Below are 25,664 nucleotides of genomic sequence, written 5' to 3'. Positions count from 1 at the left end.
TGGGCGGGCGGGGGCCGTCCGCCCGTGCCTCCAGCGCGTGTGACACGCGTTTGGTGTCACCCGAGTGGCAGACCTGCTGGCGGGGTGAAATATGAGCTGCGGGTTCCCGGCTGCAGCTGGAGGAGCTCGTCCTGCAGCCTGGCTCCGCTCCCGCTCCGGGGCAGCAGGGCAGCGGGAGCCGCTGCGGAGCACGGGGGATGCAGCCAGCATCCGAGCGGGGCGGGACGGACGGACAGACAGCGGGGGGATGGACAGACAGACACCGGGGAGAGGGACGGACAGACACCGGGCAGAGGGATGTACAGACACCGGGCAGAGGGACGGACAGACAGCGGGCAGAGGGATGGACAGACAGACAGCGGGCAGAGGGACGGACAGACACCAGGCAGAGGGATGGATAGACAGACACCGGACAGAGGGATGGACAGACAGCGGGCAGAGGGATGGACAGACACCGGACAGAGGGATGGACAGACAGCGGGCAGAGGGATGGACAGACACCGGACAGAGGGATGGACAGACAGCGGGCAGAGGGATGGACAGACACCGGACAGAGGGATGGACAGACACCGGACAGAGGGATGGACAGACAGCGGGCAGAGGGATGGACAGACACCGGACAGAGGGATGGACAGACAGACACTGGGCAGAGGGACGGACAGACAGCGGGCAGAGGGATGGACAGACAACGGGCAGAGGGATGGACAGACAGACACCGGGCAGAGGGACGGACAGACAGACACCAGGAGGCAGGACGGACAGAACCAGGCAGCAGGACGGACACTGGGCAGCAGGACAGATGGACACTGGGCAGTGGGACAGACAGACACTGGGCAGCAGGGACAGAACCAGGCAGCAGGACAGACGGACACTGGGCAGCAGGACAGACAGACACCGGGCAGAGGGACAGACAGACACCAGGCTGTGGGATGGACAGACACCGGGCAGAGGGACAGACAGCTGAAGCCTTTGCCCGGGATACTCCCAAAAAGACAGACATCAATAAAAGTGCCCTTTCAGAGCCTGTGAAGCCCCACGTTGGCATCCAAGGGGGGACACAGAAGCCTCATGTCCCTGCTGTGGGCAGCCTGAGCAGCTCCATCACGATGCCAAATCCCAAGGCTCTGGTATTTGGGGTGTGTATGAAGCAGGAGCCCCATCCCACAGGGAAAGTAGCAAGGTTGGAGGCAGCAGCCATGCCCTAAAACATGAAATAACTTCACCCCACACCCTGAATGTCTGGGATACAAATACTTCCCTTAGCCCCCCAGCCAGCCCTAGGGACACAGGGATGCTCTCCTGCACCAGGATGCTCTGCCCTGTGGATAACTCTCACTTGGCAAAGGGAATCGGGCACCTCCACTGGTGGTGGCACCTGCCTGTGTGGGGACAGCAGGGCTGGGACTGCACTTGTTGAGGGACACCCTGGAACCGGTGCAGCTGCTCCTGCACTGTGAGATGGGGCTGCCAGCAGCACGAAGGACCCCGATCCCTCCTGGCCCACACGGGGCTGGGCATGGGGCATGGGCACCGTGCATGGGGCCAGCAAAGCTCTCCCCACGCTATTCTTAGGAAGGGTAAAGTTTATACAAGAAATTTAAGCTTTAAGCCCAGGCACCATAAATAGTCTATTTTTCAAGGGCTTCAAGTCAGTTGTAGGCTCAAAGCCAGAGCCAAAATTTGGCAGCTGTCTTTGTTTAGTGATTAATTAAAATGAGGTAACAAAACGAGACATATCTATTAACGAGGGTATTTGCAGCGTCAGTAGAGGATTCCAAATGGCTGATTTTTTTCCCCTTTTAATCTTCAAACTTCTCGTTAGGAAAACAAGCTCTTCCTCCGGCCGCAGCCGGGCTGGGAGGGAAGGGCTGAGCCGCGGCCCCTCGCCCGGGCAGGCGAGGCTTTATCTTTATGGTCCTCTTCCTTTAAACAAAGCAAACCTCTGCATAAAGATTTTTCCAGTTTGGAAATTTTATTAGACCTTAAAGTAAACTTCAATGGAGAGACCCTTGGCTGTGACAGAGGCAGGAGGGGGGAAGCGTTGCACATTGTCGGCCTTTCCCCGGCGGGTGCCACCCAGTGGGACTAAAATGGGAGTGATGGAGGCAGAGGGGCATTTTCCAGGCTCTTCTCCACATTTGCCAGGCAAACAAGGCCAAACTCATGTTCCTTCCTTGTCCTGAGGCAGCAGTAGACAGTATTCTGGGCACCCTGAGGAGGTGTGACCAGACGAGGTGACGAGGAGGAGGGTGAGGATGGAGCCTGGGAGGCTCCTTCCCATCCTCTGTGCTCTCAGCTCATCCCCAGCACTGGATGTGTTTCCTAGCTCGGAAAACCAAGTGGAGCATGAAGCTGCCCTGTGTGGGAGGTGCCTGTGGTCAGAGGAGGGGTTAAAGTGTGTGCAGGGGTCAGAGGCAGCTCTCAGGGGTGTGTGAAACAGGTTCACCCTCCCCAAGGCTCCAAAGATTTAGCCACATGGGAAAGCACCCAAGTATGAGGAAAAGGGAAAAACATCCCAAAATAGTTTAGTCTTGTTTTCTGCACTGAGACGCCCAGACAGGGTGGGAGTTCTGCTTGTGTCTGAGCTAAAAATTACAGTAAATAGAGAAGTGGCTGCAAAGCCCCATGTTCTGGATAAGAGGAACATGTGCAAACACCGTCCATCAGGGTGAAGCCACGCTGCCATGAAGGACCATAAATAAATGAGGAGGGGGATGGAGTGAAACGAGCTCTGTGTCAAGGGTGAGCTGTCAGCCACCCATTGAAGTGTGTGCTCACTCCAGTTTGGTTCATGGATGACTGGGAGTGAGGGGAAGCAGCTTTGTGCCTAGGGACCCCTCCGAGCAGAGGTGGGATCCCAGCTTCTCTCTCTGCATGGGGGTCTGGCACCACTGAGCCCAGCTGGCACCAAGAGGGGCCGGTTCTGCCAGGACAGACCTGCACCACTCTCCAGGCCCATCTCAGCTGCTGGGGAAACCTCAGCAGGAATGCTGAGCTCTGATTTCTGGAGGAGATGGTGGAGTGGGTCATCCATGCAACAACCAGACAGTCCTAGGCGCCGGGTCCTGAAGGGACCTGCTCCTGTGGCATGCACACCATGCGAGGAGCAGGATGGGGAGAGGGCTGGAGCTCAGAGTGGGGGAAAGCCTGCTGCTCCTCCTTGGGGGATCACTCTCCCAGGGAGGAACGAATGGGGGGATTCATTCCATGAATGCCCCACGGCCCTCTTTAATCGTCAGGAGTTCCCACATCAAGCAGCAGCCTCAAGGCCCATCCCGGGATGGGTGAGCTGCTGGAAACCCAGCAGCAGCTCGGGCTCCTGGGCTGCACGAGCTGTGCCTGGAGCTGGCCACGGGCAAGGTGCCATCCTCAGTGGGGCAGGGTCCCATGGCCCAGCCTGCTGCAACTGGAGGGGGACAGGGTACCCGTGGGACAGGGGTCCTGCCTGTGCCACTGCAGGAGCTGCAGGAGCTGCAGGAGCTGGGTCTGCTCATGGGGCAGGGGTGCTGCCTGTGCCACTGCAGGAGCTGCAGGAGCTGGTTCTGCTCCCCGGGCGGGGGCCCTGGGAGCCCGGCCTTGCCGCAAGATTTGCCGTGGGGGTGCTAAAGGTGGCACGGAGGGCAGGTGACAGGCAGGGGACAGGGCTGGGAGCTCTGTGCTGTGCGAGGTTCTCCGGACAGGGCTGAGCCCGAAGCAGCAGCAGGTGCTGGGCAAGGATGTGCAAAGGGCAGCGCAGGGGCAGCCGGGGGGCACAGAGCAGCCCGGGGACAGCGGGACAGCTCGGGGGGTGGCGGTGGGACAGCCGGGGACAGCTCGGGGGGTGGCGGTGGGACACCGGGGACAGCGGGACATCGCGGGCGGCTGCGGGTCTGGCCGGGGCTGTCCCGGCCGCTCCCGGCGGGACGCGGTGGCCGCGGCGGAGTCGCGGTGCCACCTAGGGCCGGGCCCCGGCCGCTGCAGCGCCGGCGGCGGCGGGACGGGGCCGGGAACGGGGCGGGATGGGATGGGGAATGGGATGTGGGAGTGGGATGGGGGAACGGGATATGGGAATGGGATGTGGGAATGGGATGGGGAATGGGATCTGGGAATGGGATGGGAATAGGGGTGGGAGTGGGATGTGGGAATGGGATATGGGAATGGGATGTGGGAATGGGATGTGGGAATGGGATGGGAAATGGGATGAGGAATGGGATATGGGAGCTTGTGGGATATAGGAGTGAGATGCGTAATGGGATGGGGAAATGGGATGGGAAATGGGATATATGAATGGGATGTGGGAATGGGAGGGAGAATCGGATATGGGAACTTGTGGGATATGGGGAATGGGATATGGGAATGGGATGTTGGAATGGGATGTGGGAGCTTGTGGGATATAGGAATGAGATGGGGAATGGGATGGGGGAATGGGATGGGGGAAGGGGATATGGGAATAGGATGGGAAACAGGATGGGGAATGGGATAGGGAAATAGGATGGGGGAATGGGATATGGGAATGGGATGGGAAAAGGGGTGGGAATGGGATGGGGGAATGGGATATGGGAATGGGATATGGGAATGGGATGGGGAATGGGATGGGGAATGGGATATGGGAGCTGTGGGATATGGGAATGGGATGGGGAATGGACTGGGGAATGGGATATGGGAGCTGTGGGATATGGGAATGGGATGGGGAATGGACTGGGGAATAGACTGTATTGTTCCTCCTCGAACAAAGAGGAATTTATTTAATTTATACTTTGACAGGCAATGGAGCCTCTACACTGCCAACAACTGCTGGGTTCTAAAAAACACCTCCAGTTTTACACAGTCCTACTCATGCTACAGCAGCTCTGACACTTGAAAAGCAGAAACACATTAGAGCTTCAAAGCCCCACTTGAAAATGCTGTCTCCAATTAAATCTCTCTTGTAAATGGAAATGTCCTACTGATGTTAGGATGCGGTTTCTTAGAGAGAGATCGATCAAACAGTGGGATGGGCTTCCTCAAGAAGTGGTTGGGAGGCAGAGGCAGGTTTGGGAGTGAGGAGGCTGTGAGGGGATAAACCCTGGGGGTTCCCTGTTTGGGAGGCTCCAGCTGGGCCTGTGTCGGCGTCACTGCAGCAGGGACAAACAAACGGCTCTGTGGGACGGGACGTGCCAGGCTCTGTCTGCCTAAGCGCCAAATTCTACATTTTGGCCACAAAAATCCCCTACAATGTTACAAGCTGGGGACAGTGTGGCTGGACAGTGTTCAGGGGGAAGGGACCTGGGGATGCTGAGCAACATCTGACTGAACATGAGGCAGCAGTGTGCCTTGGTGCGAGAAGGCCAATGGCTCCTGGCCTGGATCAGGAATGGTGTGGCCAGCAGGAGCAGGGAGCTCATTCTCCCCTTGTCCATGGCGCTGCTGAGGGCACACCTCATTGTGTGTCCAGCTCTGGCCCCTCAGTTTGGGAAGGACGTCCAGAAGAGGCCACGAGGCTGGAGAGGGGCTGGGAACACAAACCCTGTGAGGAACGTTTGAAGGAGCTGGGGTTGTTCAGCCTGGAGAAGAGGAGGCTCAGAGGTGCCCTCATTGCTCTCCACAGCCCCTGAAGGGAGGCTGCAGACAGGTGGGGTCGGTCTCTGCCCCCGGGCAGCACGGACAGAACCAGAGGACACAGCCTCAGCTACGGCAGGGAAGGTACAGGGTGGATATTAGGAAAGAATTTTCACTGAAAGAATAATAAAGCACTGGAATTGTCTTCCCAGGCAGGACCGGACACAGAACCGGCAGTGACCAAACACAGAACCGGTAGTGACCGGACACAGAGTCCCGGTAGTGACCGGACACAGAGTCCCGGGAGTGACAGGACACAGAACCGGCAGGACCGGACACAGGACCGGCAGTGACCGGACACAGAATCCCGGGAGTGACCGGACACAGGACCGGCAGTAACCGGACACAGGACCCCGGGAGTGACCGGACACAGGACCGGCAGTGAATGGACACAGGACCGGCCGGACCGGACACAGAACTGGCAGGACCGGACACAGGACCGGCAGGACCGGACACAGGACCGGCAGTGAACGGACACAGAACCGGCTGGACCGGACACAGGACCGGCAGGACCGGACACAGGACCGGCAGTGACCGGACACAGGACCCCGGCAGTGACCGGACACAGGACCGGCAGTGACCGGACACAGGACCGGCAGTGACCGGACACAGAGTCCCGGTGGTGACTGGACACAAAACCCGGAGCGGATTTCAAACCCGGAGCGGACACACCCCCGCCCGGCCCGGCATCCCCCGCCCCGCCCGGCCGGTCCCGGTGACGCGCCAGCGCCGGGCAGGACGGCGTCGCCTCGTGGGCGGGGCGGCGGCGCTGTTCCCACTCCCCATTGGTCCGACAGAACTACGTCACGAGAGGGGCGGGCCGAAAGCGGGAACTCTGGCCTCTGATTGGCCGGCGCGCGGGGCGGGGCGGGGCGCGGCGCGGATGTGGGCGCTGGCGCGGGCGCTGCCGGCGGGCCGCGGGCTCGCGTGGCGGCGGGCGGGCCCCGGCGGCCGCGCCATGGCCGAGGGCCCCTCAGCGGCGCGGCCGGCGCGGCGGCCCAAGGACGTGCCCCGGCACGTGTGGGCCCGCGAGCGGCGGCGCAACGCGGGCACGGGCCTGGCGGGGCCCAACACCGTGTACGTGCAGGTGGTGGCGGCCGGCAGCCGCGACGCGGGGGCGGCCGTGTATGTGTTCTCCGAGTTCAACCGGTGAGTGCGGGGCGGGCGGCGGCGGGGCTCGCCGCCGGGCCTGCCCTGACGCAGGTGCTTTCCCCCTCAGGTATCTGTTCAACTGCGGCGAGGGCACGCAGCGCGCCATGCAGGAGCACAAGTAAGTGTGACAGTGACGGTGACAGCGACAGCGCGGGGGGAGCGGCGGCGCCGTGCCCGGCTCACCCCCTCTGCCCCGCAGGCTGAAGATCTCCCACCTGGACAGCATCTTCCTCAGCCGCGTGGCCTGGGCCAACGTCGGGGGGCTGCCGGGTGAGTGCGGGGAGCCCGCGGGCAGGGCACGGTCATTTTGCGGGGACCCCTCGGGCAGGACGCGGTCACTTTCTGGGGACCCCTCGGGCAGGACATGGTCAGCCTGCAGGGAGCAGCTCTTGGGCAGGACACGGTCCCTTTCTGGGGAGCCCTCGGGCAGGACACGGTCCTTTTTTGGGGAGCCTGCAGTCAGGACACGGTCACTTTGTGGGGAGCAGCTCCCTGGCAGAACATGGTCACTTTCTGGGGACCCTTCAGGCAGGACGTGGTCACTTTTCGGGGATCTCTTGGGTAGGACATGGGCATTTTGTGGGGAGCAGCTCCCTGGCAGAACACGGTCACTTTTTGGGGACCCCTCAGGCAGGATGTGGTCACTTTGCAGGGAGCAGCTCCCTGGCAGGACGTGGGCACTTTTCGGGGATCTCTTGGGTAGGACATGGGCATTTTGTGGGGAGCAGCTCCCTGGCAGGACATGGTCCCTTTTTTGGGGAGCCCTCGGGCAGGACACAGTCTCTTTTTGGGGAGCCTGCAGTCAGGACACGGTCACTTTGTGGGGAGCAGCTCCCTGGCAGGACACGGTCACTTTGCAGGGAACCCTTGGACAGGACATGGTCAGTCTGTGGGGATCCCTGGGACAGGACGTGGTCACTCTGCAGGGATGTTCCAGGCTGCAGTGGGTACAGCAGCATTGCTGCCTGAGGGCTGGGCTGTGCTGGGCACTCTGACAGTGCACACACGTGGTGGGACAGGCCCTGCCAGGCCAGCACGCCTGGCTTCAGCTTCCCAAAATCTCCTGAGCAGTTGTTAGTGGTGCCAGCAGGGGTTGAGGCTGGTTTGAGTCCAAAGGAGCAGCAGAACTTGGTGGGCACTGCGGTGGTCAGTGCAGGATGAGGTTAGGACAGGTGGCTGTGGATCCTGTCCATTAAAATTCTGGATATTTCCAAGAAAATGAGGAGATTAACAGTCTGTTCAGATGTCTTGCTCCAGATGAATTTTATCAAGATGTGTATTTTCTTTATCTGTAGAGGAAAGTGACTTGTTGAAACTGCTACACAACGGAATTCAGGTCCAGGTTCGGTTCTGGTCTTTGTGGAGAGGCCAAGCACTCCTGAACAGAGAAGGATCTTTCTTTTGGCATCTACCAGTGCTTACTGGAGCTGTGGTAAAGCTGTTTCTCTGCTTGCTCCTAGGTATGATTCTCACCCTGAAGGCTATGGGGCTCCAGAGGTGTGTGTTCCTGGGGCCACCAAAGCTGGTAAGTATGGCAAGGTGCAGAAGGCAGAGCAAACCCTCAAAGTGTTAAAGCTCACCCTGGAATTGGGAGAGCTGCTGGCAAAGGGAATCTTTGTGCAGGTGTGAAATGCTGAATTAGTGTCAGCCCAAAGGGCTGGCTTGAAAATCCACATCTCTTCAGTTACAGGACAGCAGAAATCTTCTGCACCTGCCTTGTGGTCTCGTATCCTGATAAATCAGCTTTTGGGAGAAGGGAGGATCTCTGTTCCTTTGCCTGCTCCCTCCCCATTTTACATTAATGGGAGCTCAGTCTCTGCTCTCCTGTTTGATGTGGTCCTTGCCAGCCTAATGGCACGTCTGGACCAGAAATTTGCAATCTTCAGCGTTGTTGCAGTGATTTCATTTCCTTGCAGTTTCTGCTGACTAACTGCATGGCTGGAGGGGGTGGGGACTGTGGCTCTTTCCCTTTCTGAAGGCACAGTGCCTGCCAGAGGTGGCACACCTGCCCAGAGCTGTCTGGGCTGCTCACTTTGGTCTGACTGGGTGCTTGTCGTGGCACTGCTCGTGCCCTCTCCTGACACTTTTGTCTCTTTTCCAGCAAAACTACTTGAAAGCCATTCGCCTCTTTCCCGGGCCCCTCAAAAGGATGGATTTAGGTATGTGGGTCAGGGGTGTGAGGCAAAGGAACTTGGAACTTTTTGTTTCATCTCTAGCCAAGGTTGCATTGCTGAGCAACAGCCTCAGCCTCTGGTTTAGGTCTATTCACAGGACGTTTTAAACATTCCCGTTGCTCTGCTACACTGTTAAACCCCTCACACCAGTGTTTCCAGCTCAGTTTCTGCTCAGGGGCTGCCAGGCTGGCTGGTTCTCTGAATTTGGTTTTTGGAATTTTGACATCAGCATTTGGTTTTAAAACGCTGAAGGCATTTTGTTCCAGTGTCTGCCAGTGAACTTGCTCACTGTGGCATCCTGAGCTGCTCCCTGAGGATGATTTAGTTGTTCATTAGGGTTTGCAGTTGGGCAGAGAAAGGGAAGGGGAACGTTCAGCAGGTTGTGTTTAAGAAAGACAAAGATGCCTTAATGATTTATATCCTTGAAGAGTGTGAATCTGCTTATGCAATTGTTAATGGTGGTTTTTGATCTCTTCCCAGCTGTGCAGCTGCACACAGAGCCTGAGTACAAGGATGAGACAATGACTGTCTACCAAATCCCTCTGACAGGTGAGCACTGGTGCTGCAGGGAGACAGGGAAGCTCATGCTCAGTAAGCACAATGAAGATTCAAGGAGCAGCTTCTGTTTGCCAGTCTGAGTAAGCAGAGGTTCATTAATTTGCTTTTCTCAGGAGAAGCATCTCATTTAAATAACAAGACCTGCTGAGTCAGGGCCTTGGCTTTTTCCTGGAGGTGTGGGTGGATGGAATGACCTGTGAAACATTCCTGGGTTTGGCTTTCTCAGCCAGCTGCAGTCTCTCTGCTGGGAACTGTGATATTGAGGGTGCAGCACAGACTGACAGAGTTTAACAGTTTGGGGAGAAGGACTTGGATGAGGGATGGCTCCTGAAATAAGTGACAGGAGAATGCAAGTGCGAGCTAGACTGAGGGGAAGAACTCTGTATCCTGGTGCAGTTTCAACGTGTCATGGAAGAGGGAATGCTACTCATGCTTTTCTTTTATGTTGCTTTGGACTGAGTGATCTTTGTCTGCTTTTATTGAATTTGGGACAGGAAAACCACTGGCTGCTGAAAGTTCATCCCCCCAGAGTCCTGGAGCATCTCCCCAAGGTGGAAATAGCCCTAAAGGGAACACAGGGCCTGGATCCCCAAGGGCTGCACAGCAAAGCTTGGAGGAAGGAAAAGAAAGCCCAAAGACAGCAGGTGAAACACATGGAATGGCCTTTTTAACTTGAATGAGATGAAGCCAAACTAAGGATAGGAATTTGTCCTCTGAGCCGTTTACTGTCTGAAAGTGAGGTTGGTAGAGAAGCTCAGCTGGAAGGTTCCATGGAGCATAAAGTGTCCTGGTACTTTGGAAGTTGATAGAGAACTTAAAGAGCCTAGAAACTGGACATGATTGGTGCTTGGGTGTGATTAGTCCCTGTAGTAGTCTGCTTCTCGTGGGGGTAGATGCTCCAACCTTTGTAATTGAGTTACAGGCGCATGCTGGGCTGATTATTTTTCAGTCTTGGGCTTTAGTTTGGATTCCTGTATTCGAAGCCATGTACTCTCTGGCCTTGGGTGTTCATAACATTTTGCTGCTGGGTTCCAGGTTAAGTGGATAGTGTTCCTGTTAATTCTTTAGCAAGTTTTGGCATGTTTTAGTTTTAAGAAAAGTGATAGTGAGTGATGATTTTTAATAGTTTTGCTTCGTTTTACAGGTGATGAGCATAAGTGTGCAAGGAAGCATCCTGACCTGGTGACAGCTTTCCTTTGTAAAGTAAGTTTGGACACAGGGTCTCTAAACTGACACAACAGATGAGAGAATAAAACAGAGTATTTCAGGGGGGAGGGACATACAGTAATCATCTATAACAACAGGATGAGCTGGGTTGGAAGAGACCTCAAAGATCATCTCATTCCATGCCCCTGTGGGCAGGGACACCTTCCACTAGATGAGGTTGCTCCAAGCTCCTTCCAGCCAGGCCTTGGACACTTCCAGGGTTAAACCATCCAGTCCTGGCTACTTCTGGCTGCCCAAAATTTAAAACATATTGAGGGCATTGTCCAACCATCTCTTAAACACTGGCAGGCTTGGGGCATTGGCCGCCTTCTGTAAGGAAATGTTTCCTAATGTCATCTTGCTGCAGGGATTTAATTGGAGAAGACAGCATTTTCTAGTGGGGTTTTGAAGCTCTAATGTTTCTGCTTTTCAAGTGTCAGAGCTGCTGTAGCACGTGTAGGAATGTGTAAAACTGGAGGTGTTTTTTAGAACTCAGCAGTGGTTAGGAGTAGAGGCTCCATTCCTGTTTAACCCTCAGAGGAGGGCAGGCTGTCATGCTTGCTTGGCTGGAGAAGGGAGCAAGAAGCAGCAGCCTGATCCTGGGTAGCAGAGAGTCCATAAAAGCCTTTTTGGGGTAAATTGGAGCAGTGGAACTGAAAAAGGACAAAACATTCCCTTGGTTTGTGAAGAAGCTCTTAAGCTGGCAGTACATGATCTTGTTTCGTGGCCCTCTTTATTTGGGTGATAATTAATTGTGTTGTACTCTTGGCAGGTTCACCCCAGGAAGGGGAAATTCCTCGCAGCTAAAGCCCAGGAGCTGGGCCTGCCAGTGTGAGTATGAGAGCCCAGCCTGGGGCACGGGGCAGCAGGAGCAGGCAGCTAAATATTTCTGTGGCCTTGTTCTCAGGGGAACTCCAGCCATCCTTCCCATCATTACAGCTCTCAAAAATGGGGAGAGCATCACTTTTGAAGGCAAAGAGGTAAGCCGTGCCTATGCTTCTGTTGTGGCTTTGCCACTCTCCCTCCTTCAGTGGGCTGCCAGGGTGACAATTTTTTGTGCAGAATGCCTGCCAGTACATTCTGGGGCTGTTGGGGTGGTGACCAGGGAATGAGCTCCTGTGTGGGTATGGCTGGGTGTTTGCTGTTTGGCAGAGCTGCTTCATCTCCCTTGCCCAAAGCTGGTGCAGGTCTAGGAGTGAGCTGGTGGAGTTAATCCTGCATTGTTTAAATCTGGGGATTGAATGCCTGTGTAGTCATCACTCCCTCCTTACCCTGTTTGCACCTCTGACACCAGAAGGAACTCAGCAGTTCTGGGGTACAGGGTCTGGATCTCTCAAACACGGGAGTGAGAGGCAGAGCCAGCTCTGGTCATGGCCCCGGTGATCTGCAAGTGAAGGTCCTGACCTGGGAGACAGGAACAGCACATCTTTGTGTCACAGGAATTTTATAAGGCCTTTTTTTCCTTACCCGTGCTTTAGCTACCATCCTAAACTGCTGAAATTCCCCTGCTTGGGTTAGGCTGTGGTTTCTGTGAGCCAGGGTTGGGATTTGCTGTTACCCACGTTTGATTTTGCTGTGTAATGAGAGCAGCAAGGGCCCCAGAGCTGCCCTGGCTGGATGCACTGAGCGCTGGGAGGGGCTGCTGGGCTCTGTCTGACGAAGGAGTCGGACACAGAGGTGCAGGGAGGGCTGTGTGTGCAGGCTGGCTGTGGTGTGACCACTGTTTATTTACCTGCAGCTCTTTCCTGAGGAGCTGTGCACCCCCACGGACCCAGGCCCCGTGTTCCTCGTGCTGGAGTGTCCCCACGAGGGCTTTGTGGATGCAGTCTGTGACAACGAGACCTTCCGAAGGTAGGGCTGGGCCACCTGCAGTGCCTGGGGAAGGACACCTGTGCTGAGTTTTGCTCTTCTTCTAGCCTAGGTGTGCTGTTTCTCCTGGCTGGTGTCTGAGCTCTTTGGCACCATTCAGGAGCTTGAGATGCAAGAAAGGATTGGTGGTGCATTTTGGGGCTTTTAGGAAAGGCAGGACCTGTGGGTTTCTGTGACTGCCACGGGCCTGTTTTCCCTTCAAGGACCTCCAGAGCAGGGATGTGCCCTGGTCTCTTCCTGAGGAGCAGTGGGGGCTGCTGCTTCCCTGGCTGCTGCATGTGACAACTCTGTAGGGCTTGTGCAGAAGCATTTGAGCTCCTGGAGGCTCTGCAGACGTTGTTGCTGATGGAGGAGAGGAATTGCCCTGTGGGGGACAGTGGAGGTGTCAGCAAACACTGCCCTGAGCTTGTGGCTGGGGCGATGCAGTGCCTGGAGCTCCAGAGACGTGCTCTGAAAATAAATCCCTGCTCTGCCCGCCTCGGGGGGCATCTCTGGTAGCACCAAAGTGGGAGAGGATGCCAGGGCATGCACTGGAGCATGGATGTTCTTTCTGTTTGTGTGTTTCCCAGGTACCAGGAGGGAGTTGCTGAGCACCAGGTGGCCTTGGTTATTCACATGACCCCCGAGGCAGTGCTGCGGGACAGCCGCTACCAGCAGTGGATGGAGAGGTACGTGTCCTGTGCTCCCTGGGCTCCTGCCTGTGGGCAGCAGCCTGTTCTGCTGGTGCACATCTCTGTTCTGAAGTAAAGAGCTCTAAAAAGAGAGCTCTGCTGGCTCAGGTGAGGTTTTTAGCTCAGATGTGCACACATGCCCAGTTCTAATGTGAGGCTGAGGCTGTTGAGCATTTTTGTCCTCTGACAGATTTGGGCCTGGCACTCAGCACTTGGTGCTCAATGAAAACTCCTCTGCTGTGCACAACCCACGCAGCTACAAGATCCAAACTCAGCTGAACCTCATCCACCCAGAGATCTTCCCTCTGCTCACCACCTACCAGAGCAAGGTAATCCAGGCTCTCCTTGCCCCGTGCCTGCTGCCCTCAGCAAAGGCTGTGTCTCACACCACCTCCTCCCCCAGGAAGCAGAGGCTGTGTGCCCTGTGCCCATCGTGCGAGGGGAGTGCCTCCTGAAATACCACCTCAGGCCACAGCAGGAGTGGCAGAGGTCAGTGGGAATCTCTTTCTTTCCAGGTTTTGGGTGTTGGCTTGAAGCAGCTTTTTGGTGACTGTGCCAGGATCCCCTGCAGATCCTTTCTGGTGGCTGTCCTAGGGGAACTTTTGAGGGCTGTGTCCTTGCCCCTGAAAGTCTCAGGCCAGGTGTAGCACATGGAGGAATGAGCCACTGAAGACAACACCTGGCCAGTGCTTTGGGATGTTGTTTCTGTCCCTTGCTCCTGTAGCCTTGTGGTCCTTTTTCCTTTGCTGTGCACCCAGCTGTGGCAGAGCAGACGGGGGCAGGGAGAGAGTTTTTTGGGAGCCCAGGGAGGGTCTTACCTTCTGAAGAGCTCGAGGGCCAGAGGTTAGAGCTGAAAGCTCCAGGTGGTTAAACAGTTACCAGCTTTGCTCCCGTGGCCTGGTGGGCAAATGGGTGAAGCTGCTCAGTGAGAGCCTTAAAGTCCAGGGACCACAGGAGGCAGGGGGATTTCAGCCAGCATGGCTCAGATTTCTGTCCTTGTTGGGCACAACAGGAGGATGCAGGTGCCAAGAGGAGTTTAAGTTTTTCTCTTGAGGTAACTGAAGACCTGTAGTGCTGCACATGCTCTGAAGCAGGCTCAGAACACAGGTTTCTTACACTTCACTGATGCTTGGATCCCTTTAGGTGTCTGCTCCTCTTGCAGGACCTTCTGTGCTGCCTTGCAGAGCCCTCTAGTGCCTGGCAGCTCTGGGTGGGATGAAGTGCTATTGCAGGAGCTTCTCCACTTGGGTGGAATTATCATTTCTGTGCCTGGCTCAGCCCAACCAGGCCTTTTTGGCACACGCCACACTCGTGGATGTGTCTTCTCCAACCCCTCAAAGTGGAAAGAGCATTTATCCCCTTGTTGTAAGGCTGTTTTGTCACAGGAATATGGCTTTTTGCTCTGAAAAGGGCTGCTTCAGTTCCTGCCCTGCCCCATCCTGATAGGTGGCCTGTTGTTGCAGAGATGCTGTGACTGTCTGTGACCCTGATGAGTTTGTCAGTGAGGCCTTGGATCTCCCTGACTTCCAGACCCGTGTGAAGGAGTGCAAAGAGAGCCTGTCTGCTGTTCCAGGTACAGATCAGCAACTTCGCTTGGATCAGAGTGGTGGAAAATAGGATCTCTTGGTGGCCCACTGCTTCAGAGCCCAGGTGAAGCTGTGAAGTGGTGGGGCTTGTTCTGCCTTGAGGGGCCAGAAATGCCTGTGCTGGCCATGCTGGTTCTGGAGTTACTGGGCTGGTGAAATAGATGGTGTCTGAGTGGGCAACATGTGGAGAACATTTGCCTCCAAATCCTTGTTGTCTGTTTTCTCTAGGAAATGTGGGTGCTTATCCTGAAATTGTGTTCTTGGGGACAGGATCTGCAATTCCAATGAAAATCCGCAACGTCAGTTCCACGCTGGTGAATACCAGGTGAAGCCCAGTGCTCTGTGATCTCTGCCTTCCAGCCCCAAAGATCCCCTCCCTGCCCTGCCCAGAGCTCTTAGAGCAGCTGCTAAATGTCTCTGTCACCTCTCACCAGCGCCACCCGCTCCCTGCTCCTGGACTGTGGAGAAGGAACTTTTGGACAGCTCTGCCGCCACTATGGAGAGCAAGTTGACCAAGTGCTGTGCAACCTGGTGGCTGTGTTTGTGTCCCACATGCACACGGATCATCACTCGGTGGGTTCAGGCTGAGGGAAGGGGCTCTGTGCAGCTCTGCTCTGTTCAGAGCTGCCTGGCTGGCTCCAGCTGATCAATGTGGACTGTCCTTCACACGAGACTCCATTTTCTTCATGGTGGAAAAAGCCCATTCTCTATTCACATAACTCCTTTTTATGCAGTTTTTTACATATTTAAAACATATTTTTACATGTAAAAATATTTTCTGTGGGACTCCAATTAGTTAGTAGTTTTCTTGCCAATTACTTTTATAGGTTAGTAACAAGTTGTTATTCTGTATTGGTCACCATTCAATACAGACTAACATATGACATGACACACATATACACTCTGGTGTATATGTGCAGGGAAGTTATTTGTGAAAGATAATTTTGATTTTTCTATCTAAAGGTACAAAAACAGTTTATGTAGGTGCAAGTTTGGGGTTTTTTTTACCCAGGAAAATGGGTAACAAATGGCTCACAATAGGATTGCATTCCCATGGGAATTTGCAAAGTGCTAGCTTTGAAGCCAGCCACTGATTCCAGGAGAGCAGGCTTGATTTTATGAAGCCTTTCTCTGTGGTTTTTCTCCCTTGCTGCAACAGCCCCGCTCTGCATTCCTCCCTTCATTCACTGCCCAGGCACTGCTGAATCTGTGTTTTATTCCCTCTCCCTCCTTGTTTGTTCTGACTGGGCTCGCAGAGCTGTGCAGGCTCTGTTGCCCTGAGTCCCCAGACAGTTCTGACGCCCCTGCTGTCCCTGTGTTCCCTTTGCAGGGGCTGGTGAATATCCTGATGGAACGGAGGAGAGCTCTTGTAAGTAGCCTCTCTGCTCCTGAACGTGGCTTGGGGTGACGGGAGGGCAACTTCAGAGTTGTGAAGAAGCACCAGCCTTTCCCTAGCATTTTTCTCTCTGATTTGGTGTGCACCTAGTACTGATTTTTGCCCCTGCCTTTGCTTTTGCAGGCAGCCCTGGGTCAGGCTTTCAGCCCTCTGTTTCTGGTAGCACCTGAGCAGATCATGCCGTGGCTGCACGAATACCACAATCACTGTGAGGAGATTCTTGGAGACATCAAGTGAGTGTTCTGTGTGGAGAAATGTCCTTGGTCTTTATTCAACCTCATCCATTCCCCCAGCCCTTTGTTGGAGGTGGTTCTGACTCCTTCCACTGCCTGTAGAACAAGGATATGCAGTCTGCAGAGCGCAGGATGGGGTTTGTCACTCAGCTCTGCTGCTTTATAGAGGTTTATGTGCAGGCTTCCCTTTGCTGTAGGAAAAGGGAGTTGGGAAAGGAGAAGAGTATTTGATAGTGGGGTAGAAGTGATTGGGTGAGTTACTGGGCCCCCAATGAAAGCAAGAGGTAATGCAGATCACCACGGCACTGAACTGAGACTGAGGAGCAGGAGAAATTGGCTGCTTGAAGAGAAGATCAGGTTTTATTTTGTTCCTGTCCTTCATTATCTCTTCTTCCCTCCCTCACAGAATGATTCCTTCTCAGTCTCTTGTGAAAGGCTGTGAGAACATCAGACCCAAGGCCAAGGAGTTTGTGAGCTCTCTGTTAGAGAGCTACGACCTGGCTGAGGTGAGTTTCTGAGCTGGGGGCTCCATGGCTGGAGGGGACCTGGACTCTAACACTTGTGTCCTTGTTCAGTTTCAGACCTGTGAAGTTCAACACTGTAAAAATGCTTTTGCATGTTCAGTGATCCACAAGTCTGGCTGGAAAGTAGTTTATTCTGGTGATACAATGCCCTGCATGGCCTTAGTGCAAATGGGTAGGTAACCAAGCCTTCTGATTGAAGAATCTCTTGGAGAAAGGTCTCCATCTGTCAGTAACCAAAGTGGGCACCCCTAAACCTTTGGTGCTGTGTCTGCCACACACAGCGAGGGACTGAGGAGGGACAGGAAGGCTCCTGTGGGCAGTTGGGCTGGTCAGTCTTCAGCTGGAGATTGAATATGTGATTGTTTGCACAGGGAAGAATGCCAACCTGCTGATCCACGAAGCCACGCTGGAAGATGGCATGGAAAAAGAAGCTATAGAGAAGACCCACAGGTGGGATGTGTTCTGCTGGCTGTCTCTGTTAGGAAGGGGAAGGTGCACAGCTGGCTGTGGTCCTTGGAGCTGAAGGGTCCAAGACCTGTCAAAGGTTCTGGTGTGCACAGAGCTCTTCTATGCTAAAGATGGCATGTTGGTCATTGCAGCAGCTCTGAAACCACCACAGCTCCTCCCAACATCCCCAAAAGAAGTGGGGAAAGCTTTCAAGCAGACATTGGTAACTCTACAAGCAGACCAGCCCAAGGGAAAGACCCTCTGCATGGGTCTCACATGGGTTACATCCTGGGACTAAGCTCAGGAGGCAGAAGAGTCATTTTTCCCCACAGCTCACTGAGAGCACTGCAGCCAGGGATTCCACGTGCTGCCCAGGCACACGTGGGAGGCTGAGAGCAGCTCCTCGTCTGAGCCTGTCCCCAGCTTTTGGAGCTCTTAAATGCCAGGCTGCAGCCATTACAGCTGCGTTCCTGCACTCAGGGTTGTGTGCAAGTCAGAGAATTGCCACCAGCTCAGGCTGCCCGAGGGAGAGGGGCCTGTGCCCGTGAGCTCACTCGGTGTGCTGTGACCTGGCTGCAGAGCAGCAGTACCTGCCAGCCTGGCTGTGACCAGGGTGTGTTCCCTTTGCAGCACAACCTCCCAGGCCATCCAGACTGGGATGAAGATGAATGCAGAGTTCATCATGCTCAATCACTTCAGCCAGAGGTACGCCAAGATCCCGCTGTTCAGCGAAGACTTCAGCGACAAGGTCGGCATTGCCTTTGACCATATGAGGGTAAGTTGGGAGCTTGGGGCCAGGCCTGGGAATGGTGTGGTTGTTACTTTGGGATGGCTGCTGGTTAATTAAGTGCTCCTCTTGTACTGTATCAATTTTCCATCTGAGAAGCTAGGGACTTCTTATAAAATGAGGGAAGTTGGACTGGACAAAACGCAGCTCGAGCTAATATGGTTAATGTTACATTCTTCTTTTATTGTCTGTAAGATAGTAGTTTATATACAATTTAATATAGTTTACAAACTGTGACCACACTATTATTAGTCAGCAAACATTGTTTGTCTTTGCTTTAAGGTGGCCAGAGCTTCACGCTGTAGACTTACACTAATTCACACTCGGACAGTTCATTACTTTGTAGTCACCTTAACATAATTTCTAACTGCACTACAGCTATTTTCTTACTGCGTCAGGTGCTTCCAAGGCCTCACCGAGGCCCACATCTGAAGCCTAAACTAAGAGAGTAGCTCAACTCTTACTCTAAATACACAAATCGTGTCCTCTCTCTCTCAGAAGTCCAGTAACATCCAGAGAATCCTGAAGAGCAGGCTGTGAAACAGCTCCTTTAACTGCTGGCAGCCGGAGCCCTGTGCCACCCTTTCCCCACACTGGTGTGAGACAGGTGCTGATGGCCCTCGAATCCAGCTCTTTAACACTCTGGGTACCTGCCTTGTGTCACCTCAAGTCTGTGCTGGCTACTCCCAGCCAGGAAACCTAATTTTGCTTCCATTCCCATCCCAACTGATGAGCTGCTCCAATGGCTTTCTGTAGCAGACATCTGGGAGACAAAAGCTGGCTAAAGGCACTCATGGCATTGAGGGCAGCTCAGAGTCAGAATTTATACTGGGCCACAGCATTTCTGTGAAGAAAATGTCAATAACTCTTGGAGGTTGGGGCTGCTGGGTGCAGGTGCTGCACACAGGACGGGTGCACAGGCCAAAGGCAAGGGGAAGCAAGGAAATCAAACAGCAGTTCCCACACAGGAGCTCCTGTGCTTGTGTTTCAGGTGCGTTTTGGGGACTTCCCGGCCATCCCGAAGCTGATCCCGCCCCTGAAGGCTTTGTTTGCAGACGACATAGTGGAGATGGAGGAGAGGAAGGAGAAGCGCGAGATGCGGCTGCTGAAGGAGACTGCCCTGCTCCTGGACAAACTCACCAGGGGGGACAGCACGGAAGCAGCGTGCCAGAAAAGAAAACAAGCCAAGAACCATCAGGAACTGCCAGACAAGAAGCTTAAAACAGTCAACTGAGAGGGACAAGTGCTGTGCTCTGAGAGAGGAGCCTGCTCTGTGCAGGCCTCCAGCACCACGGGACGGGGGCTGGCCTGGCTGGCTGGGCTTGCTGGGTCATCATGGATCTCCCTGGGCTGCAGCTCCAGTGCGTTGTCAGCAGCACTGCTCCTTGTGGAGACAGGATCTGCCCACAAAGCTCCTGTTCTGAGGGCTCACCAGTCCATGGGGCAACTCTTCTTTTAACCAGACCTTCTCTCTGAACTGTTTTAATTTTGGGGTTTATGCTACGAGGTATTGATAATGTAACAGCAGCGGGTGTGACCTGTGCAAGAGATCAGGTGTGAGAGGCCCTGGAGGGCCGTGGGTTTGCCAGAAGAAGGTGAGCATGTCTCAGCTGGTTATGCCACCCTTTACTATGAGAACCCAGGTGATAGGAAAATTAACAGTAAAATGGGACCCAGTTTTAGGGTTTTAGATTAAATCAGGGGTGAGAATACATCTGTGCATCGGTGTTCCCATTTTATTTTGGTTTTCTCTGCTGGTTTTTTGTTTCAAAAGATCAGTTTTCCAAACCCTTTCTTTTAGAATCTGAATAAACCACTTGCCATCTGCCAGAAAGCTGTGTTGTGTCAGGATCACTAATGAGGAAACAAAAACCTGGATTTCTCTGGTGAGCCCATCAGGTCTGGATCATGCTGGAGCCTCATGGCTGCGGGTGTCCTTGAGCAGATTCTGGTTCTGGATGCATGGGACAGAAAAGTGGCACAGCAGGCAGAGAGGGGGGAGGTCTGTGGTTAAGAGGAGTTTTTCTGAGGTTTTTTATGGGTCAGCTTTGCTTCTTCACTTGCCACTGCTGTCGCTGCCTGTGTTTGGAAGTAGGACAGGAGTTCTGTGCTGTTCCAGTTCATTTTTGGAGGCAACTTTTAGACACCCAGGCCTCACTCAGGAAATGCCATTTGCACACAAGTCTTAAGAATTCATTTTGAGTTTATGGGAAATTAAGGGACAAACTATTAGCAAAGCATCTTTTGTTGATGAGCTGTGTTTTAGTGTGGTGCTTGCCGAGACTGCAGAATTGGCACATCTGTGTCCTCCAGAAAAGCTGTCCTGGGCTTTAATGAATAGCAGGGGACTGAGGAAAACCAAAATGTTCCTGTCACTGGACAGGTGAGGGTAGGGGTAGGCTGGAGTGCCCAGGAGAGGACCTGGTTACTGCTGGGGTGACACGAGCAGCTCTGGGACTGCACAGGACCCGTGTGCTGCTTTCCATGGATTTATGGAAGGATCTTTTATTTGGAAAATAGCAAACTGCATCTCACAGGAGAGAGGGTACTAATGAGGTGGAAATACAGCGGTGGCTGGAGCTCACAGCACCCAGGTTTCAGCCTCAGGTGGTTCATTCACTGCCCAGGCACTGCTGAATCTGTGTTTCTAATCCCTCTCCCTTCTTGTTTGTTCTGACTGGGCTTGCTGAGCTGTTCTGACTCTGTTGCCCTGAGTCCCCAGGGAGACACTAAATCAGAGAGAAAAATGCTAGGGAAAGGCTGGTGCTTCTCCACGAGTCTGAAGTTGCCCTCCCGTCACCACAAGCCACGTTCAGGAGCAGAGAGGCTACTTACAAAAGCTCTCCTCCGCTCCATCGGGATATTCACCAGCCCTGCAAAGGGAACACAGGGACAGCAGGGGCAGTCAGAAGTGTCTGGGGACTCAGCACAGCTCTGCGAGCCCAGTCAGAACAAACAAGGAGGGAGAGGGAATAAAACACAGATTCAGCAGTGCCTGGGAAGCGAAAGAACCACCTGAAGCTGGACCTCGGCTGCACCAAGGAGAGAGGGAATCTGCACGGCGCAGGTACGCCGGTGTCGGGAGCAGCACCAGGGGGTGAGAATGCCCAATTTGGAAAAAAATTCCCGTGGAGCCAGCCGGGAATTCCCTCTGGGGCTGCACGGAGCTGCCGGGATGAGCGAAACGCGCTGGGACGGGCGGAGGGAGGCGGCGGCGCTGGGACCGCCCTCGCATCCCGGGAGCGCCCGGGCAACGGCGGCCGCTCCTCGCAAACACTCAGCGGAGCCGGGCGGATGGAGGCGGTGGGCGAAACCGGGATGGAGGAGCCCCCGGAGCGGGAGGAGCCCCCGGAGGAGCCCCCGGAGGAGCCCCCGGAGGAGCGGGGCGCGGCGCGGCTGGCGCGGCTGGCGGAGCGGGCGCTGGCGCTGCCCGCGGGGCGCGGCCTGGCGGGGCCGGCGCTGCGCGGGTTCGTGAGGGGCGCGGCGGGCCCGGCGCTGCTCGCCTGGCGGGGCCCGGCCGGCCAGCTGGAGCTCAGCCCCGGGCCGCCCCCGCCGCCCCCCGCCGCCGCCAAAGCGCTTTTCTTCCTCCGGCCGCCCGCAGCCGGCCCCGGCCCCGCCGAGCTGCTGTGCGGGGACCTGCCCGCAGAGCCCCTGCCGCACTTCGCCGCGCTGGTGGAGGAGGTAAGGGGGGAAAGGCTGGAGAGCCCAGTGGAACCTCCTAAATCCGCAGCCATGTGGGCTCTGGGCGTCTCACGGTGCGGTCCGTGGGGGATGACCCACGTTACACAGGCGCAGGATGGATTCATGAGAATGAGAAGTGCTTGTCCCATCCTTGGAAGTGTTCGAGGCCAGGGTGGATGGGGTTTGGAGCAGCCTGGGATAGATGTGTCCCTGCCCATGTCAGAGGGTGAACTTCAAGGTCCCTCCCACCCCAAACCATTCTGTGGTTCCAGGGTAGCTGGTGCTGCATGGCACATCTCGGGCACGTTGGGTCCAAGCCCCTGCTCAAGCCAGGCCACTCAGAACCAGTTGCCCAGGACCATGTCCAGGTGACTTTGCAGTATCTCCGCAGATGGAGACTTCTGTGCCAGCCCTCAGTCACCCTCTTAGGAAAGGGTGTTTCCTGGTGTTCAGAAGAGCCTCCTGTATTTCAGTGCCCAGTTACCTCACGTGGGCTGATGTTTTCCCAAAGGGATCTTCAAGAGGTTCCATCAGAGGTCCAGTTGTCATTTTTACTTTCCAAAAGAATACGAACAGCTGATGTGACTGGTTATGGCATTACTCTCACTAGCAGTCCGTGTGATCTGAGTAATGGAGACAAAGCCTGCTACTCTTGCAGCTGAAGCTGTTGAAGGTGAGCCCTGTGTGCCCTGGGGTTGTTCCCCCTTCCCATGGCTCCCTGGACATGGTGGTTGCTCCTGCTGGTCCTCTTTGGTCGTGATGCAAAGAACTTTCAGCGCCCTGCTTGTTCCTTTTCGATTCTGTGTCTGTTTGTAGCTGGTTTTACACCTTTATCCTCCCCGGAGTCTGGCCACACAAAGGCTGCTCATCACCAGGGGCAACCTGGCTCTGATCCCAGAGGAAGGTGGCAGACACTGCTGCTACCCCAGCACAAAAGAGCCAGAAACAGCTCAGGTTCAGGCAAGCCCAGCCCAGAGCCCCCAGCTGCTGGGACTTCACTGATAACGACAGGAACCATATTAGTGGGCTGCAGCTTTGGGAAATAACCTAAAACGTGGCTCTGTTGTCGATGCCAGGAGGTCCCAGAGGACTTTCCCTCTGCATATGGGGGGTGGATGTGCAGGGACAGCCCCTGATCTCAGCCCAGCCCTGCTGGCCTGCTCATCATCACCTGCAGCTTGGGACAGTGGTCAATGAGGGTCTCCAGGCTTGGTGGCCAGCCCATCCATAGTGCTTTTCGTTATAGAATCATCAATTCACAGCACGTTTTGTGTTGGAAGGGACCTCGAAGCCCACCCAGTGACACCCCTGCCATAGCAGGGACACCTCCCACTGTCCCAGGCTGCTCCAAGCCTCAATGTCTAACCTGGCCTTGGACACTGCCAGCTACAGATTCTGGTGTGGTGTCTCCTGACCCTCACAGGGAACAATTTCTTCCTAAATCAAACCTAAATCTGCCATCCTTCAGCTCTTATCTGTTGTTTTTCCATGGCTCCTGGTGTAGGTGATCGTGCCCATCCTGACGAACCGGAGGAACCATGAGGGCTGGCCACGAGTGGTGTCACAAGACATCATCCATCACGTCCACAGCCTGAAAAATACTGTCTTCAAGGTTGTTGGCCAGGTGAAGGGCAAGACCTTGCTGCCTCTTCCAGCTGCCTCGGAGGGAATTGAGAACATTGATCCTAAAGATGAGAAATTGTGAGTACCAGCCCTCGCTCCCCACTGGGTGTTCCTCTGCTGCTGCATCTTTTGGGGATCCTCCCTGTCAGACATGGGGACTCTTCTTGCTCCCTCTCCTCTGCAGCTCATCAGACTGCCAAGGAGGGGATTTTGCTCTGTCTTTGGGGACTGTGCAATGACACAAGCAGGAAAAGCTCAGGAGGTGGAAGGGGATGAGGGCATGCAGAGAAGCAATGAACTGCTGGGATCACTGAGGGAAAACTCCAAACTCTGCAGTCAGGCTGCTCCCAGCCCTGTCCAGGCTGGCCTTGGGCACTGCCAGGGATCCAGGGGCAGCCCCAGCTGCTCTGGGCACCTGTGCCAGGGCCTGCCCACCCTCCCAGCGAGGATTCCTTCCTAATATCTCATTTAAGTCTACACTCTTTCAGTTTTAAACCCTTCCTCCTTATCTTGTCTCTAACTCCCCTTGTAAATGTTCTCCCTCATGAATTTTATTGTTCTGTGGTTTTGAAACTTGAATCTGGGCTGTAACTGTAAAATCCAGCTGCCCACAGAGGTAGATCCAGCTGAGCAATGCACTTGCACATGTGGAAAGCTGAGTGACCCTCGTGCTCTGTTTCCTGCAGCTTGGAGCGGATCAATAAATCCCTTGTGCATGCCACCGAGTCAGCCATCATTGACTGGAGCCAGCAGATCCAGAGAGTGCTGAAGAAAGAGTCCTCAGAGCCTCTCCTGCAAGGCACCAACCCCACCCCGAGGGTGGAACTGGAGTTCTGGAAGAGCAGGTGCTGGGAAGAGCCAGCAGCTGCTGGTTTGGGAGCAGGGGGTGCTGCTGCTGCTCGAGGTCAGGTAGAGACCTGAACCCAAAAGTATTGCTCCCAGACATAAAATAATGACGATCTCCGAGTGCCTGGAGGTGGCTGGGCAGTTGGCTTCGTTTGGCTTGGCCCAGCCACAGTTCAGGGCTACACCACAAAGGAATTTTGTTGGAAATGCCGTTCCCGTCATTGGTCACTAGGAACCAGCCCCTGAGTAGAGCTGCTGGGCACTCTCCATGCTGCCAGCTGGCTGCTGGTGGTGCCAGAGGGGGTTAGATGAGCCAGGGAGTGGAATTTCACCTGCCCTTTGTGCAGTGTTGGCTCAGGCTGACTGGAGGCAGAGCCCTGCCTGTGCAGAGCTGTCAGCAGGGGCTGCAGAAACAACACCTGGCTCCTTTTGGCACTGCTCTCCTCTGAACCTGGCACCAGCTGTGTCCTCTGGGGCTGTCCCAGCTCAGTTCAGACTAGAACGTGGGTCCTTAAGTTCTAAAATTAAATGTCTCCTAAAGTTTGGGTGAGATGCTGCCTGGGTGTTTGCACTGCAGTCTGTGCAGAAAAACTTCCCAGTGGCTGCAGGACTTCACCACTTCCCTCTCTCCAGCCACAGCCTTGTTCGTCTCACATCCTCTGTGCTTTCATGTGCTGGAGCTCTTTGCTCATGCAGGTACATCTACTGCTTTGCAGAGGTGTGGGTGCTTTAGGAAAACTGATTGGAAAACTTTTTGTGTGTCCTCCAAAAAAAACCCAAATCTAAAACAAACACGACCCCCTCGCCCCAAACATTTCTTATTCTTCAAAGGGTTTTTCTCCCCCACATAAAAATAAGTTCAGGGCTCTCACTGTTTGGAGATCTCATTCAAAACTTGCTCTGCCTCTGCCTTCCCTGTTGCAGAGGGTCTGTGCTCAGTCCTGTGTGACTGCAGCAAATCCCGGGGCAGGGCTTTGGGCACAGCTGGGCTGGTAACGTGTGCTGGTGCTGCAGGTGTGCTGACCTGGAAGGCATCCACAGCCAGCTGACATCCAGGAGGGTCAGCAGCATGGTGGAGGTGCTGGAGAGAGTGCAGAGCGTCTACGTGCCAGCCTTCCAAAGCATGCTCCTGGACGTTGAGGCAGGTGAGTATTGGAAATGCAGGTGAAGCTGTTGGAAGAAGTGCTGATGTCTGACTCCAGCTCAGAAGGCTGAATTATTTCTTTAACTATGCTATAATACATTAATGTACTATTTAAAGGAGATACTAAAACTACAAACCTGCTTTTCTAGCTCCCATATTTAACTCACTCCCAACTGGTGACCCTCTCTGA

General features: G+C 54.8%; 2 protein-coding genes across 2 annotated transcripts in view; both read left to right on the top strand.

The window, feature by feature from the left end:
* Window positions 1-6,444: 6,444 nt before the first annotated feature.
* On the top strand, window positions 6,445-20,014 carry ELAC2 (elaC ribonuclease Z 2). Its single transcript, XM_030287290.4, has 24 exons — window positions 6,445-6,726; window positions 6,797-6,847; window positions 6,929-6,999; window positions 8,190-8,254; window positions 8,831-8,888; window positions 9,384-9,452; window positions 9,956-10,105; window positions 10,606-10,664; window positions 11,440-11,498; window positions 11,575-11,647; window positions 12,406-12,518; window positions 13,106-13,204; window positions 13,398-13,536; window positions 13,611-13,696; window positions 14,671-14,780; window positions 15,022-15,118; window positions 15,228-15,366; window positions 16,124-16,162; window positions 16,313-16,422; window positions 16,829-16,928; window positions 16,998-17,118; window positions 17,318-17,396; window positions 18,024-18,168; window positions 19,172-20,014. Exons 1-24 carry the CDS (start codon window positions 6,461-6,463, stop codon window positions 19,412-19,414), a joined length of 2,541 nt encoding a protein of 846 aa, XP_030143150.4. The 5' UTR covers window positions 6,445-6,460; the 3' UTR covers window positions 19,415-20,014.
* A 1,324-nt stretch (window positions 20,015-21,338) lies between these two features.
* DNAH9 (dynein axonemal heavy chain 9) overlaps window positions 21,339-25,664 on the top strand; it is a 136,131-nt gene continuing 131,805 nt past the window's right edge. Inside the window, exons 1-4 of the mRNA XM_072937044.1 lie at window positions 21,339-21,861; window positions 23,366-23,562; window positions 24,171-24,329; window positions 25,345-25,475. Of these exons, the coding sequence (XP_072793145.1) occupies window positions 21,475-21,861; window positions 23,366-23,562; window positions 24,171-24,329; window positions 25,345-25,475 (874 nt within the window). The 5' untranslated portion in view covers window positions 21,339-21,474. The remainder of the gene's footprint in view (window positions 21,862-23,365; window positions 23,563-24,170; window positions 24,330-25,344; window positions 25,476-25,664) is intronic.

Source organism: Taeniopygia guttata, chromosome 18 (assembly GCF_048771995.1).
Source record: "Taeniopygia guttata chromosome 18, bTaeGut7.mat, whole genome shotgun sequence".
Lineage (NCBI taxonomy): Eukaryota > Metazoa > Chordata > Aves > Passeriformes > Estrildidae > Taeniopygia > Taeniopygia guttata.
Note: the sequence above shows the minus strand (reverse complement) of the source record. Positions and strands in the feature narration are given on the sequence as shown.